Below are 16,375 nucleotides of genomic sequence, written 5' to 3'. Positions count from 1 at the left end.
GCATTCATTTCCAGGGATTTCTCGTCACTCCATTCCTGTGGGTCCTTAAAGAAGTTATTAATTTCAGTGTGTAATAAATGGAAGTTACAGTTTGGAAATAATAAGGTGTTGTCATCTCCAGATGATATATATTGTGGAATATCACTAGCAGTAATAAGGTCATTTAGGCCAAAGTGCAAATAGGCTAAGACCAAGAATGCTTCCTTGAGTTCCGCCAGTATTAACTGGTCTGCATGACAATTAGCTATCGCCTATTGAAGCGCTCTGCATTCGGCGTTTAAGGTATGATGCTATGAGTGATAAATCAATTCCTCTTACATTCTTATAAAATTAGAAATCAGGGTATTCGGGTAATAACCTGGTAAATCAGCTTTCGTCAGACCTGGATGTACTCTGGAGCCGGGAAAAATACTGCCATTGAATCGAAACGCTTAAAGACGCCTGAGAGGGTGAATGAAGATCTTTCAGCCTCCATTCTCTATAATATGTTTGCCTGCAGTGGAAGGCTCTAGGGTTCTATAGGCTCTCCTTGCTCTCAGGGGCAATTAAAACCGCGTAGGACCCACATCATGGATCGCTCTACACTGAGACGCCAAGTTCAGCGAATGCCCTGCTCCAATATTAAAAGAGTGTTTTGGTGCGGGGGTTATATTTACTGCTCAAGGTTACCTTATTATGGCTGTCTTGGCATGATAATTGTGTATGCCACCAAGAATGTTTATGTGCGGTTAAAGCTATAGAAATATACTGATGCGACAATGCAGACGGGTTCACGGTACGCGGCATGATGAAGTAAGACCACAAGCCGGTCAGTGTTGTCGGCCATTGCCGCAACTCGCCACGCTGCGTATCTTAATTGGCAGCTTCCTGCGCCAAGCTTTGCGCATCATCTCCCTTATCGTATTTCACCCCTTTGTTCTCCGTAACGGATGCTAGCGAAGACCGCATAAAACCTAGCGAGTGCTGTTGAGTATCAAACAGCGACCTTATAAATGAAGTGAGAGATGCTGAAGCGCTGCTCAGAAGGAAAAGGAACGATCAGGTAAGCGCCGGTAACTATAAAGAAATTGAGAATAGCTGTTGTTTAGCCTACATCAGGAGAGTAGTGCGTTCTAATAAAAATAAACGTCTCTAAACAAAAACTGAGCTTTCTGTAGCTAAAAATAACCAAGACCAAAATAAGAGCATGCGCTATCACCGGCTAATTTCCAGACGTAAAATGCACATGTCAACACCTATTTTGATTACCGTTTCTACTTTATCTTTCACATTTAAGCGGAGGCGATCAGTTGTTTTCGCAAATGACATCGACAGTTTGAACGCCACGAAATATTTTAAGCCCAATTTTCAGACTGACAAATTAATTATTTGCTGCCCGGCAAACGTCAGCGTGCCAATGACGGCCAATAGACCCAGTTATTACTGACAACAGTAATTGGACAGTCCTATCGTACGGTTCCCTTTAATGCACCCGCAGCGACCCGCGTAATCATCGTCGGCCTCGTGTCGTAGTATTCTAAATGGTAGTCTCTGCTTCTGCTGCTGTGATCAACTCGCCCATAACAGCCCCTTACAATATTCCGCAGCTATTGTCACAACTATTGCAAAAATGCACTGCATTGGTTTCCTGTGGTGCACTTATTACTTGATGATAAGTTAGGATCAACATCAAAAGCAACCTTTTCCTACGCACCAAAATATCCACCTATGCGTAAGTAAAAGTGTCTCATATTATTATTATTCCACATTTCCCCCATGAAAAAAGGGTTGTGAGAAAGAAGGACTTGGAGGATGTGGCGATGGGATATATAGCAGGAAAGTATTTATTTTGGCACGTTTGTTCAACTCCTCTGTGCTGAAGGAATGCGATAACAATGTCCACTAATAATTTGCAGGCGAAATTATAAAGGTATGCGGCTAGGTATTCCTTTGTCATGAGGTGGCTAAAGTGCCCTCAGCGGCAGCTAGATCTCAAATTTGTTCAAAAAACGAAGTTGCTGAAATTGATTTTCAGTTACTGGGGTGCAACGCAGTGTTTTAACTATTTGCTGTTTTGTTGGACTGTCCACGGTCTATTTGACATTCACTGGAATCTCTGCCTTGCAGGCGTGGCTGGTGCTCTCATTGGTTGGCCTCTCCCTCTCCGCTTCACTCGGCGACATCGAGCCGAGCAGTCTCATCGGACGCAGGGAACTGCGACGACCAGCTTTGTTGCTTGAAGCCCAGAGGCTGAACCATGGTGCTGCGGCTAGGCGCCAAGGAGTGCACTTCAAGACGCTGTCTAACTTCGGCGGCCGTCGTAGGCTTTCAGCACCACCTGGCTCTGACGTGGCGCTGCCGACGGACGCAAGTTCTATCGAAAGCGGCTCTGATGACGCCGTAGCGAGTCTGATCAGCCGATTTGGCGGTGTCATACAACAAAAACGTCGGCTAGGTGATGACGATGCAGTATTGGAAGATGGCGACGATATCATCGCGCACCCTTCAAGCACCAAGGAACCGCTTACAAGTATCGGCGGCGCCGGCAAGGCTTCCGAATCCGATGCTCCGGCTTGGATGCCAACTTACGGCGGAACATACCGAGCAGAACCACAACTCCAAAGCAACTACAAGGCACTGCTATCTGAACCAGAATTCGGCCCCAGTGTGCCACCGACGGATAGCTACGCCGCAGTAGTAGGGAGTGGTACTGTTAGTGCAGAAGTGGGTGGACCTGCTTCTGGTACCAGTGGTCGTAAGGAACTAGGGCCATCAGAGGAGAGTATGAAAGCTGACGGACAGCCTACGGGAAAGAAAGGAGACTCCAAAGACTGCAAAGACAAAAACGTGAAAGATGCCTCAAAATTCGGAACCGGTGCGCCTGGAGAGGTCGCGGGTGTTGCCACTGGCGTAGCTGCCAAGACTGAAATGGCAGATAAGCAGCCCTTATCTACGAAGGAGAGTTCCGCTGCAGAAAAACATCCTTCGACTCCTGACGATATTGAATACGAGGATGACGACGACGACTACGAAGATGACAAGGAGCATCAGGAATCCAGTGTCGCTAGCAAAAATGAAGGAAGTCCATCAAGTCATGAAGATAAAACAGCACCATCGTCGATAACAGGCGCAGTAAATGCAGGCAGCGATTCAAGTCTGCCATCAAATGTTAACGAATCAGGAGAAATTAATGCAGGTTTTCGGCAAGCGGAGGTTGGCGGAAGTACGCCGTCTACGGGAATTTCAAGCGCGGCAACCCTGGGTGCCGTGCAAGGAAATACTGCTGCTATTCCCAGCAGTGAAAGCGTAGAAGACGCTGCTGTACGCGTAGAAACACTGGGTCAGAATCTGGACGAACGAAGTACTATACAGCTGTCTCCTGCCGCGGGGCCAGCGCTTAGCAGCGGTGTTGGTCAAGCTACACAGCCCGTTGAATTAGCTCAGGCAAACAGTCCCACTCAAGAAGGTCTCAGCCAATCATCTCCTTTGCCCGTGAAAGGTGCATCTGTTTCTGCTGGGAGTGCTGCCGAAACTGGGCAAGATAGTCCTGGGACTAAAGATCAGAATGCCGGCGCTTCTTCTGCCCCAGTTAACGTCGAACGCGGTTCTGATGATGCACCGCAGGTTACGCTGCCGTTTGATTCCACGAGCTCACAAGATGATATTCTGCTTGTTGGAAAACCCATTGCCGCTACCATAACGGAAGTGCCGGTGGGAAATGACGACGACGAAGAGCCGCATACCAACAGTGAGTCGAGAACATTGCATGCCGACTCTAGTCAGGATAATACGGGCAGTGCTACTAACGCAACGACTGAAGACGTTAGCGCTGGTAAGTCACCTGAAGACCCCACGGATGACGTCTCAGGCACTGAAGCAGAACTAGATAAATCGATCAGCAATGTTCAATCGGAGAGAGTTAGTAGCCAAGAAGGTCAATCAGGTATTCCGCAAGGACAAGAGGGATTGAAAGAAGCCATTGCTCCCGTGGAAACTGTTTCAAGCCTGCCAAATCAGGGCCGCGAACAGCCAGTTATGAACGGGATCAGTCGTGAGGCTGCTGAAAGGGAAATACTCATTTTACTGAAACAGCGCGCAAGTAAACAGGACGCTACAGTAAAAGCAATCTCTTCACAAGAATTTCCCACTGTGAGAGAAAATATATCTGGGCAGGAAGAAGCCCTTACTTCTACAAGTGGTGGTGGCGTCAACGCCAGTCTAAACAGTCAGCATAATGCTCCGACGTTGCTTCGGCAGAATGTCGCAACAGTTTTGAAGCATCCAGCGCCAAGCATCAATGAGCGCGGTCAGCCACTGCTTCCGGAAAGTGGACTTTCTTCCCAACCAGCAAATGGTGCACTTCCAGGCTCCCAAATATTCCACCCGGATGCAGTACAAGGAACCAGCATCCCTGGATACGCAATTCCTCTTGACCCTGGACTTTATTATCCTTATAGTGTCAGTGGTAGCCACGATGCTTCAGGCAGTGTCTTCGGCCAAGGTTCCTTCCCAGTCGACACGGCTGGATTTGTCGCCGAAACACCCCCAGTTGTTCCGCCATCGGTTACAAATGAGACAAACGCCACTGTTTCCGCTGCACAGTCAGCGAACGACAGCGAAACAAATTCGTCTTCAAAGTCTGCAGGTCAGAGCGCAGCCGCCGAAGAACCTGAAAAGAACTCGAATGACCTTGGAAGCTACAATCCGGCTTCCTCTCTCGCTAGCCCCATGACAGGAAAGCAAGAAACAGATACAACTCCAAGCGTTGAAGATGATGCATCGACATCATTTGTGGCTGGTACGGATTCTCTGAGTACTGAAAAAGAGAAAAAGTTAGCTGTCACCGATCTTGAAGGGTCAGCGGCTGGAAGTATGGGAAAAGCTGGATTTCCGGGCATTAGTATTAATGTAACTGACACGCAAACGCCGATTGACGTGAGCGGAATTGTCAGGACGCCAGGGGACCGTGTGAGCAGCGTGCCATCTCGTTCAAAACCTTCCACTACTATCACTGACAGTACAAAAACGGTGGTTGTCGAGGGCGGAAGCTCGGACATGCCAATAGACGTTAGTGGCATTGCTACTTCCTCAGAAACACCTTCCGATGACAAAGAGGCGCCAAATGAGGCGCCTAAATTGCCAGAGGCTGGTAATGATTCCTTAAAGCCTGTTCAAAATGAAACGGGGCTTCCTTCCGTAAACAGTGCTGGAGGTGCGAAGACTAAAGATGACTGCGAAAACAATGACACCAGTTCTACCTCTGATAAAAGCCCACATGGGAGGCCTGTTGTCTTTGGAGAAGCTTCTGATCCTACAAGCACTTTGCAAGATACTGATAAAAGAATTCAAGCCAGCGTCATTACCGGAGTAGGTGGGGCTGCTGTACCCGACAGCGTAGCTATCGGCGTTCAAAATGATGCACCTGCTAACCAATCAGTTGTAAATGACCCTGGGCAGCAGTTAACGCTTAACGCAGGAGAGAAGGCCCTCAAAGGCACTGACAGCCAGACTAGCAACGGGTCTCACGGCACCGGGATTGGATATGTTATCGGCACGAAGTTGACATTCAATGTAGATGAAAATGGAAAACCCACCACATCTTCTACACCTCAGCCCACAACAGAAACATCTACGGTTTCATCCGCAAAGATCGAAACGACTGATGATAGCCCTATATCCTCTATTACCGCGATAAGCGGAGATGTTACTACGCCATCGGCGCAAGCAGCATCTGATCAGCAGGACGATAGGGAATTGGGGGGCGCCGATACCCCGGAGCCTCCTGAGAGAAAATTAGACGAGCCATCGGAGAAAAGTATTGCGGCTGTTGTCAATGACATGATGAGCTCCAACGAGACGTCCAAAGTACAAAGTCCGTTATCTGATCGTGGAGACGAGGTGCTGAAGGTAACTGCAAAATACACACCACTTCCTACATCAAGTGTGAGTATCTCTCCCGTCGGACCTTCTACGGCTACGCTGCCGGCTCTTGGCTACGCTACAGTTAGAGAAATACAGATAGCTTCCCAGCCAGCGCTCGATCCTAAAAAGAGCAGCATTTCCTCTTTGGGCAATGTGTCCAGCGCAGAGAAAGGCGATAGCATGCCGCAGAAGATGATCCAAGTCGTCGAAGGCGTTGGTACCGAAGACAGTGCGCCAGCTACTCCGTCGCCACCTGAAGTAGTTAATTTTGAAACAACGTCTACGCCAATTACTGAGGTCTCCACTGCTGCTAAAGATGCCAATCACGACGCAGGAGATATGAAACCAGAGAACATGAACAACGAATCATTGTCATCTCAGGGACTACTTACTGAAACACTGCCTCCAACAAGCACGACTAATGCTACAGAGGCAACAGAGATGGGAAGTGAGGCTCCGACTGTGAGTCCTGCTACTGAAGCACCATTCCTTGCTGCTATTTCAGAGAGCAGTACAGCACAACCTCATCTGGAGAAGAGCGCACCTGGTCTTTTAGATGTTTCCACTGAAACTTCATTGGCGTTCACTGAAGCAGTCGCGGTACAATCATTGAATGAAAGCTCGCCTGCCCTTGGTGCCCTTGCTCCAGAAATTCCGTCGACGGAAACCAGCACAAGTGTTGCAGTGGATCAATCCTTATTTGAAGGTCAACCTTTGTCCCATGGCTCGTCTACTCAGGCACCATTGGTCACATCTGGGGAAAGTTTGGCGCAAGGCACAGTTGCATCACAGGGCGGTTTTGTCAATAACGGTCCTTCTACTCGCACGCCCTCGTCCACATCTACTACGAGCGCCGCCATTGGGCCGACTGTCCGTGACAGCACTGCTGCGCCACTCAGCTCACCAACAGAAGCCTCAACACCGTCTACAAGTGTAGATATGACGACGGAAACTACGGTAGGAAGCACGCTTTTTCCCACGGGCTCGACAACTGAGGTGCCACATACGACTGAAAATCCTGACGTTGCTACTGTGCCTATCGTCACAGAAATCACTACCACAGCTGCTCCAAGCACTACACAACGTATAACCACACCTAGTACTACAATCAAGGAAATTGGTACGCTTCCCCCAGTTGAACTGCCCCGAAGGCCACAAATCAAACCATTGGGAGGTGCGAAGAGACCGCTGTTCAACGTCGCGAGACCCCCCAGTTTTGCTGCTACAGTTGCACAGAGAAGATTCAAGCCAGTGGATAGGGTGCACAATGAAGGCGTCGAAGTCACACCACCAACAACCACTCAGGCACCGCTTCTTTCCACAACATTAAGCGTTGGAAATAAAGTCCACGCCGAGGACAAAGAAGACACGGGAGTACGAGTAGTTGAAGGTCTAGGCATTCAGTTCAGGCGACCTCATTTTCCCCGACCTGTGTCGGCTGATCGCCGAGTCATACCTGGCGGAAAGCTTCCAGGAAGGAACGCTGGCCGAAGACGCAAGCCAGGCAGCAGAGGTGGTCATCGTCGCACCACGACGACGCCTCGGCCACCACAGGATATGACGGCGACGCCTAGCACAGAAGGTATTGAAGCGACGAGCCCCGGGCAACCTGTAACATCGCCGTTTGGAGCGCGAATCGGCGCTCGTGTTCCACAGACATCTGGTAGGCCAACGACGCAACAGTCGTTTAATACTGATCAGCCCGTCATCGCTGAGCGACCGCACAGACGCCCTGCAAAGCCTAGAAGGACAAAGAGGCCCAAGCTTCCTGCAGCAACGAGACCTCCTGTAACTGATTCCAATGACGTTCGCTACGCGTACACGCCAGTGTTCGCTAGTACTAGAATTCCTGAAGCAGCCTACGAGACAACTCACGAAGCCTACATTACCGAGATCGCTCCTGCGTCCGCCACCTACCGTACGAAATCACCGCTTGTTGCTGAAGTGACACTGCCTTCAACAGAAGATGAAAGAAATTCTGTTTCAAGTGTAGATTATGATGATGAACCACTTAGCGATGAACCTGATCTGCCAGCCACTTCCGAGTCCGGCTCAGAACCACCCATGCTCCCTAGAAATCGCCCATCCCAAGCAGAGTCGTACGACCAGCGATTACTGCAGGAAGATCATGGACAGAGCGCTGACAATGCCGGCGCACAAAAAGCTCAACAGCGTTCAGAAATTCCCGCTAAGGCAGACATCTCGACCAGTCAATATTATGAAGAGCCGGCGGCACTGGATAAAGAAGACACTGAGCAGACAGAAACACCCACAAACACTGCTGTTCCTGCCTTGTCCACTTTGGCCTCAACACCTGCTTACGGCGGGAAAACAGCTGTCTCAACCAATTCGGCTTCCGAATCTCCTAACGACTTAAGCAAATCAGTCTCTGAAGGTGTCGATATAGGTGTGAATTTTTATCCGACTCGTTATCACCCACATCATACAACTAAAGGGCCAACAACACTTGCGCTTACCGAAGCACCAACGGATCCGTTCGCAACAACGAGTTCTAGCCAGCCTTCAAGTCCAGCATCGCAAAGTGAAGAATTCTTGCCGTCAACTCCCGAAGTTGATATTTCGAGAATTCCAACCACACCGGCGCCCAAGCCTGCTCAGACGACCACCCTGCCAACCACAAAGAAGATGTTATATCCACCCCTTCCGGAACCGCCTGCTAAGCCGGTTGCAGTGTTCTTGGAGGGACTGCCTGGAAAAGAACAGAGCAATGTTCCGGAAGTGAAAGCTCCAACTCATGCTGAAAAGAATGTTCATCCGGCACATAGTGCTACTCCGACAAGCAGTACAGGCTCTTCACTGATAACTGCGCAAACTGAGCCGCCTCAAGTGCCTCAAGTGCCCCAAGGTTCACAGTTCACATTAGCTAAGCGACCAGAAGTGGACATTCCTCCGAGCTATCTCATTCCCAACGCTCCCAACCAAGCACAAGGACAAACTTATAGACCTACACAACAGCACGTTCACGTTTCACAAAGTAGTGCTTCGCCAACCAAGGCATCACCAACCGTGACGCGGCCACCTAGTAATGCCCCGTCCACAGCAGGAATGACTATAACTGTACCTAGTCAACAAAGCGCAGTGGTCTCGTCCACTGCTCAGGCCCATAACCTTCAGACGCAGACAACGGTGCGATCGCAATCAGGCAGTGCTGCCGGATACGCACAGCAAGGGCCAGGAAGCGTTGAGCTTTCAGTTCCATCTCTCGGTGGTTCTCAGCTATCTGCAAATGGAGATAGACTTCCGTCCGCGTTTGCACCTTCGGAAAGCACTCCGCCAAGGCAACAACATAACCCGTCAAGTTCGTACCCATCAAGACCTCTCGCTCAACAGCCAAGCGCTGGAAGCATTCCACCAATTGCAACAATCACTGCTGCACCAAAGGCTCCAACGAGCCCGCAAGCTCCTGCATCTCCGTCTTATACCAAGTTCCCGATTTCCACAACCAGCCGACCACGCGTATCTCCTTCTTATGTTCCGCAGCCAGCATACTTGCAACCCCTTGGCCTTCAGGTTCAGCCCTTCATCATTCCTAATGAGCCGAAGCAACAACCAGCTCAGCAAGGTCAGCCGCAAGTGGGATATGCCCAACCACTCGGACTACAAGTGTCCAGTTACCAACCGGTAAGATTGCAGAAACCAGCTGCGCCAACATCTCAGCGAGAAACACTTGGACTGAAGGCTCAAACACAAGGTGCTCATGCTGCACAGTTTCCTCAAAACCGACAGAAACCTCTTACTGCTGGTAGGCCTACAGCCGCGAATCGACCAGCACTCGATGGTCGCATTCCTGTTCAGCAACAAAGCGGTCAGGCGCAACGGCCGTCAAGCGTAACCGCCCAAGAGCAACCAACACAGCCTGGCTACATCCTGCCCTTGGGGCTGCAAGTTGCTTATATACCGCCAATACAGGGACACCCTGGAAACGCTTTCACGGGCTCTCAAGGTGCTCCATTGTCAGTTCCACTCCCGCCGGAAGCAAAACCAGTGGCCGCAGTAAAGCCTCCGGCACCCAAACGTCCGCAGTATGCTGTTGTAAGAGCTCAGCAGCAAGTTCCAACCTCAGATCAAGTCGTGCAGCGTCAGAGCGCTGGTGCCCCTAAGCCAGTATCACCACAACGTGTAGTCTACCAGGCCACTAAAGCTACTGGGGCTAACGGACAAGCTCCAAGAGCGTCCGTTCAAGCTCAAAGCTTCGGTGCTGCGCCAAACGTACCCCTTCGAGCTCCAAACCGACCAAAGGTCCCCTCAGCTTTCCTTTCTCCTCAGATTAACACACAGCCAAGGACCGTTCCTAGCACTCAGCAACCAAGGCCGCTCAGCCAACCCCAGTTTCAACCGGTACAGAAGCCACACATTGGGCAAGCCCATACACGAATCTACTTCTCTCCTCCAGTTCCGCAGAAGCAGAATGGTTTGAAGCAACCTCCGCTACCCGCCTCCCCATTCTTCCTAAGTATTAGACACGATAAAGTAGTTCAAGAAGATATCCCTTTTCCACATATAGACAAGGTATTTAAACAGATGATTCCTGCTGACATAGTGTTGCCGCCGCAAAAGCCCTCATCCTCTGGCAAACCAAGCGCATCATCGAAAGCACCCGGCAGCGCTTCAGAAACTCTTCTGCAGATTCCGCAAACGCCAAGGCCAGCACGGGTTCAAGCTCAGAAAGCAGTTCCCACTAACCCGACAGCTTCGGGAAAGAAACCGGCTTCTCCAGCCTATTATACTCCGGCCGGCCAACACGCTGTCGTCAGACAAGTCATTCTAAGCCCAGCAACGGGTCCCATACCCTACCAACCCCAAACACTGGTTTCGGAGAGTCCAGCAGCTCCTCAACAAGGAACACAAGGCGTATATAAGGTCAGCACGTACGTACCAGTTGCATCCGCTTCTTTACCGGGCAGGCCAGGCGTCACAGCCACTTCATACGTGCCGACAACACGAGATGGGCAAGTCCTTAAAGTCACGTCCGTCGCAAAACCCGGCTACCATTCTCCCAACCAAGCGGTAGTCCAAACTACTGTCCAGGGTACTCGTGTGGGAACCAATGCCGCCTCTGTCAGTCCTAGACAACCAGGAGCTGTTCCTTCCACCAAACAGCAGACTGCGCCCTCTGCCGCCAACACCGTTCAAGGTCAGCCCGTTCAAGGTCAGCCCGTTCCGGGCACGCAAGCCTTTGTCCGGCAGGGCCTTGCACAAGCTCAGCAGCAGCAGGTCGTCCAAGTGACTTCCTACGTGCCGCAAGCACGATCGCAGCCCCAGCAAGCGCAGGCGGCCGTACAAGTCCCGCAGCAACAGCAGCAAGTTGTGCAAGTTACTTCTTACGCTCCACGGGGAACCACGCAGGCTCATCAAGCGCAGGGGGGATACTTATCACAGCTTCCAGTACACCAACCTTACCCGAGAGGCCAAGAGCCTTCGCTCAACTTCCAAGTTCCTATTGTTTACGCCTCTGCACCACAGGCACCGCCACAGATTCAGTATTACCCGGGCGCTGCAGGAGTCACAGGTCACCTAAAACAGTACCCTCAGCAGCAGTACCAGACCGTGTACGCCCTACCGAATGGACAAATCACCCTAGCACAGTTGGGCTCGAGGACGCAAGGAGCTACTCAGGGGGCGTCACATCGAATTTACTTCGCCAGAGGAAGCTCCGTTTTGCAGCAAGGTACCTCATCTAACACTGGAGCCCAGCGCTTCGCGCCAATAGTGTATCAGCGCCCACCCGTGACCCTGCTCGAGAGGAGGCCCGTTTTCGGGTATCAGCCGCCGGTGTACGTAGCGGCATCTCCCCATCAGCTTAGCCAAGGTGCAGCCAAGATAGCGGGTGGCGTGAGCCCGTTTCGACAACCACTTGGTCTGAGCATCGGTTAGAGCCTTGTGTCGAGTGCTAGGTTTAATGTATTTAAAATTCCGTCTTGGCTCCACCCTGCCTTTAACAACCTCGACGGTAACAGTCGGGCTTATTTGCTGAAGGAACAGTGCGAGAACGAAGCTTGAGCAACGGTTCCTACAGTCTGCGCCCAACTGCACAATTTATCCTGTGCGAAACGTCTGGTAGACATGGAACCGCTGAGAACTCAAGCACCATTTGTTTTTAATGTGCTGTTTCTCTGAATGGCATAGAGCGAAAAAAATGTTACACGCCGAAAGCACCAAGCTCAAGAAACCACAACTGCACTGTAGCATCCCGCGGAAATTTCGATTCGGATATTGTGGCAACGAATATGAAGAGATGTCCACATCCAATGTATATTACCGTAAGCATCCAGAACTGCACAAGCGAAAGCAATAATCCGGCAGTTCAACATTCAAAAAATTTCTTTTCTATACGGCTTGTCAACGAATTAACTAAGGAGATGCATTTGTAAAGCTTGACACATCTTGCTTGATGGTTTTTTGAAAAGCGATAAGCGCGCTCTTCATTTAAGGTCTTTTCTGGTGTGGTGTCGCGTCATAACACACCTCCATAAGTTATGACACATAAAAGAAATCCCCTTGTTGTCACGAAGGGAAAAGCAGCCACGTAGCGATCGGAGTAACGCGGCAGATACTGCACAAAGTCAACTGCCATGCATAAGCTAATGACAGAGTTCCCGACCATCACATTTTAATGCCGCAGGCAAGTTCAACGTCTTCTCTAACGATCGTCGTGCAAAAGTAAAAAAAAAAAAATAAGAAAAATAAAACTTTTCGCGTGAAGGGTTGGGGGGGGGGGGGGGAAGTGCTGCTGTTTCACCCGTTTCCCTATACAATCGTATCGTCACCTTCAATGTTTTCTTGAAGAAGTTTGTCGAGTGCACGTTCTTTTAAACGTTCTGAGCGTTGTCAAACAAGAATGTTAATTATGTGTGAATGCTGTCAACGTCACGTCACGAATGGTTGTGATCTATGTTATGAAATAAAGTTGTTTTCAATAGAAACTGTTGGCATCAATTCTACCTAACACTCAAGCGAAATATCGACACGTTCACCTTTCATTGCACCAAGAATAGCAAACGAAAATATTTGCCCCTTTCCTAGAACCTTTTTTGCTTAAGTTTGTTTCGTTCGTATTGCTAGAGGTATAAACTAATTAAAATCGCTTGGCCATCGCCAACGCATCATAATTTCAGGTGAAATAACTGAGCCTAGTCGCCTGCCTAAAAATAGGAGTTATGAAGATAGTCAGGAGTCCGGCATATTCTACTAAAAATGTAGTAGCCTTCTCTTCAAGGCGCTAGCATTAGCAAGAAGCAGCAGCTAAGAAATAGAAGCAGCTGAATTTGGCGCCGACTGTAACGAAGAGTCTGAGAATTTCGATTTCTTCCTTTTTGCCGTATCCTACATGGACAGAATGCAAGCAACATAATATATGCTTTCTGGCGTACTTCTATTGCATACGGCCATTGAACTATAAAAGTATTTTCACAATGTCAGGGGTGAAAAAAGCTTTACTCTCCTTGAAAATGTGACGTGTATTTCAACGGAAAAGACGGCGTACCATTCGCATGAATCCTTCTGAAAGTACACCTCCTCGCACTAAGAATTTGATCTTGAATAAGCCTTTCAGTATGCTGAATGCATAAAATTATTGTGCTCACTTTACCTCACGATGCGATGTGCAGGTCCCATATGCATGAAGATAGCTATCGAGGAGTAGACCCAAGATACAAATGGCGCACATGACTACCCTCTCGCGTCTTCTTCCGTTCTCCCAAATTCAGAGGGCGCGTTTAGCTCAACAGTGATATCAGTGGCCTTTTTGTGGTTTGCACTGCAGCTGAGAATTAAAATTCCTTTAGTTCTGTTCCGTACGAGGCACAGACAGCAATAAACTGCGAGTTAGAATGCCTGTAGTTGTCCTCCGTATAAGACATAGACAGCAATAAAGGGTACATAAAAAATGGCCCTTTGGCACAGGGCGGCCTTGACGAAGACGGCGAGAAGCCGCTGGCATGCTTGCGCCATCTAGTGTCCGGAAGAAGTACCGCGCTGCCAGGTCTACAATGGAAGACGACTCCGACGTGAAGTCTAGCAGGGCACTAAGCTTGCGCTTGGCGAATCTGGCGCCCTCAACTTCACCTAATCCCCCCCCCCCCCCCTTACCCTCTATGCCTCAGGTCATCCTCATGAATAAAAGTTTATGAATGAATGAATGAATGGAAGACGAAAAGCTTCTATTAGTTGCCACATCGTGCGGCCTCGCGGGCTCACAGGTAATCCTTGTAACGGTTTATCTGGTCGTCTTATTTACTGCCCGATAAAACGAATCTTTTCTCCTTAAACCCTCGAAGGTCATTCTGCCCTGTGATAAAAAAGTATCATATACATTAGCGTCACTCTCTGCCAGAACGCATTCCATTCGGTGCGGGCGTGCGGCCGCTCTTCGTTCAAGACGAAAAGCTAGGCGACCGTGCACTATGCGATGTCAGCGCACGTTAAAAAACTCCACATGGTCAAAATTTCCGGCGCCCTCCACTACAGCGTCTCTCATAGCCTGAATCATTCGGGACATTAGAGAGCATAAACCATCTCTAACCGAACGCCAAAATATAAGCGAAGCGATCGAAAGGTTCGATTTAATAAATGAACCTGTATGAGCACAATGCTTTGAATGTGTGAAACTGACGCTCTTGGGAAAAAGCAGCAACACTAAGCGGTAAAAAGCTCGAACTGCCAAAAGGACAAAACGCGTGTGCTCTAGAAAGATCTGAGCATATTTTGGCTTCCCTTCTACTGTTTCCTTCACCTAGAAAGGGCTGATTTGTTCTGCACAAAGATCAGCGCAATCGCTATAATATAAGTAAAAAAATAAAGAAATGATACCACACTTCGTAATGTATTACTACTCAGTCACTACTCTCCAGAATGAGCCCCACTAACGCATGAAATGTTAATAGGAAAACAAAAAGGCAGAAATCGACAGAACAGCGAGCGCCTTAGTACAAAAAAAAAAACACATAAAGAAAACAGCAGAGAGAAAGAAAAATATAGCCCGCTTCATAGCAGTATAGCTAAACTTGCGTGAGGGCTAGTTGGTCACACGAAATTCACCATTGCTCGTCTTGCACAGTTCGTCAACTACACGACAGAAGACACTTGTCCACATTGGGGATGTATACGCTGCAAACTGGCTGTTCATATATCCGAAAAAAAAAAAAAAAAGAAACGTCAGGACCTGGGTGGCAGGACGAAGGCTGCACAGGCGCCAAACAGTTGTGTATACGTCGCGCTGTCCTCGACAGATGGCGATACATGCAAAGGGGGCTCAGGTTTTAAACGTAGACGCTGAATGAAAGCAGATACGGACACAAAAAAAAAAAAATGATAATGACGCACCTGCCTTAGCTAGACGGGAAAGCAAAACCATGCACAACGCAAGAAAAAGCATTCCGTCTACAGACAAACTGCACAGGCTTGCAGGTACACAATGAGGAGGTGGAAAACAATTTCCTTTGCCTGGTTTTTTAAAGGCTACGCATTTAAACACATAAACTGGGGTCCCCTAAAAAACATAAGCAGTAAAACCACAAAGGTGTTGTGCGACTTGCCATTTATTTGACATGTACGCAGAACTGGCAGTTAATATGAATTTTACAACAAATATTTTTATGCATAAACAAACAGGGACACCAGCGCAAATTTCCCGCACACCATGGTATTTATGACTCCCGCCATTTAAAGAGCAAAATAGTAGCCACGTTTTCACCTACTGAAGCTCGGAGAACATATGCAGCTCTTGTGTCTTATTTTTCGCATCAGCTTTTTGGCGTTTAAAAAAATTGCCTCCTTCTCATGGCTACATAATTGTGTGGCACGGCAGCCATAACTTCCTCTTTATGGTCGGAACCGGAGAACTGAAACTTGTAGTTGTCAAGCATGTTGTTCAGCGTCAATTCATAGGCATTTCTCAGAGCCGCATGTTTTTGAGCTTCCATCTCAGTGGCATGGAGCAAGTGAATAATCCTTCCGGCACTTCGTACCCGTTGTATTCTTGGTACTTGCGGCATATAAAGCCAACTAAATAATAAATTATTCAGTCGACAGCTGCTGGTACCTAATACAACTTGTCTAACACATGGTCAACCTCAGCCTCAACAGCAAACAGCATATCTAGCTTCTTTTTCAGCAGCTGAACGTGTCCTTCAGACTTGGCATTGTTATCAAAAACAAGTTTCAAGTCGTTCACCATTAGGACAGGTACACCGTGCTGAAATTCCACGTTGTCAACTTGACAGTTCCCGAATATAGGGGGCTTAATCAGACTACAGACTGGTAGCATATTGTACAGTTGAAGAAATGTGGACATAGACGGATGGTCATTTTGGCCTCCAGCTTGTCGGATAACCCCACGTCTTGGTTAAATTTCCAGGTTAAGACGTATTTGAAACCGCACTCTTTCAGCAGGTGCCTTGATAGTTCCAATGCGGACAAAATAGTCACGCGAAGACCTTCAGCAGTTTGATCGGTG

The 16,375-nt window shown here is 48.8% G+C and overlaps 1 protein-coding gene across 1 annotated transcript; it reads left to right on the top strand.

The window, feature by feature from the left end:
• Positions 1-3,776: 3,776 nt before the first annotated feature.
• On the top strand, positions 3,777-12,785 carry LOC146194894 (uncharacterized). Its single transcript, XM_084596662.1, has one exon. The coding sequence runs from the start codon at positions 4,015-4,017 to the stop codon at positions 11,794-11,796; it is 7,782 nt and encodes a 2,593-aa protein (XP_084452788.1). The 5' UTR covers positions 3,777-4,014; the 3' UTR covers positions 11,797-12,785.
• The last annotated feature ends 3,590 nt before the right edge of the window (positions 12,786-16,375 follow it).

Source organism: Amblyomma maculatum, chromosome 3 (assembly GCF_055883805.1).
Source record: "Amblyomma maculatum isolate TAMU_Amacu chromosome 3, ASM5588380v1, whole genome shotgun sequence".
Taxonomy (NCBI): Eukaryota; Metazoa; Arthropoda; class Arachnida; order Ixodida; family Ixodidae; genus Amblyomma; species Amblyomma maculatum.
This window is presented reverse-complemented; position numbering and strand designations above follow the sequence as displayed.

Bases quoted from the DNA above. Each gene is read 5' to 3' on its own strand.
- LOC146194894 (XM_084596662.1), top strand. From the start codon at position 4,015: ATGAACGGGATCAGTCGTGAGGCTGCTGAAAGGGAAATACTCATTTTA.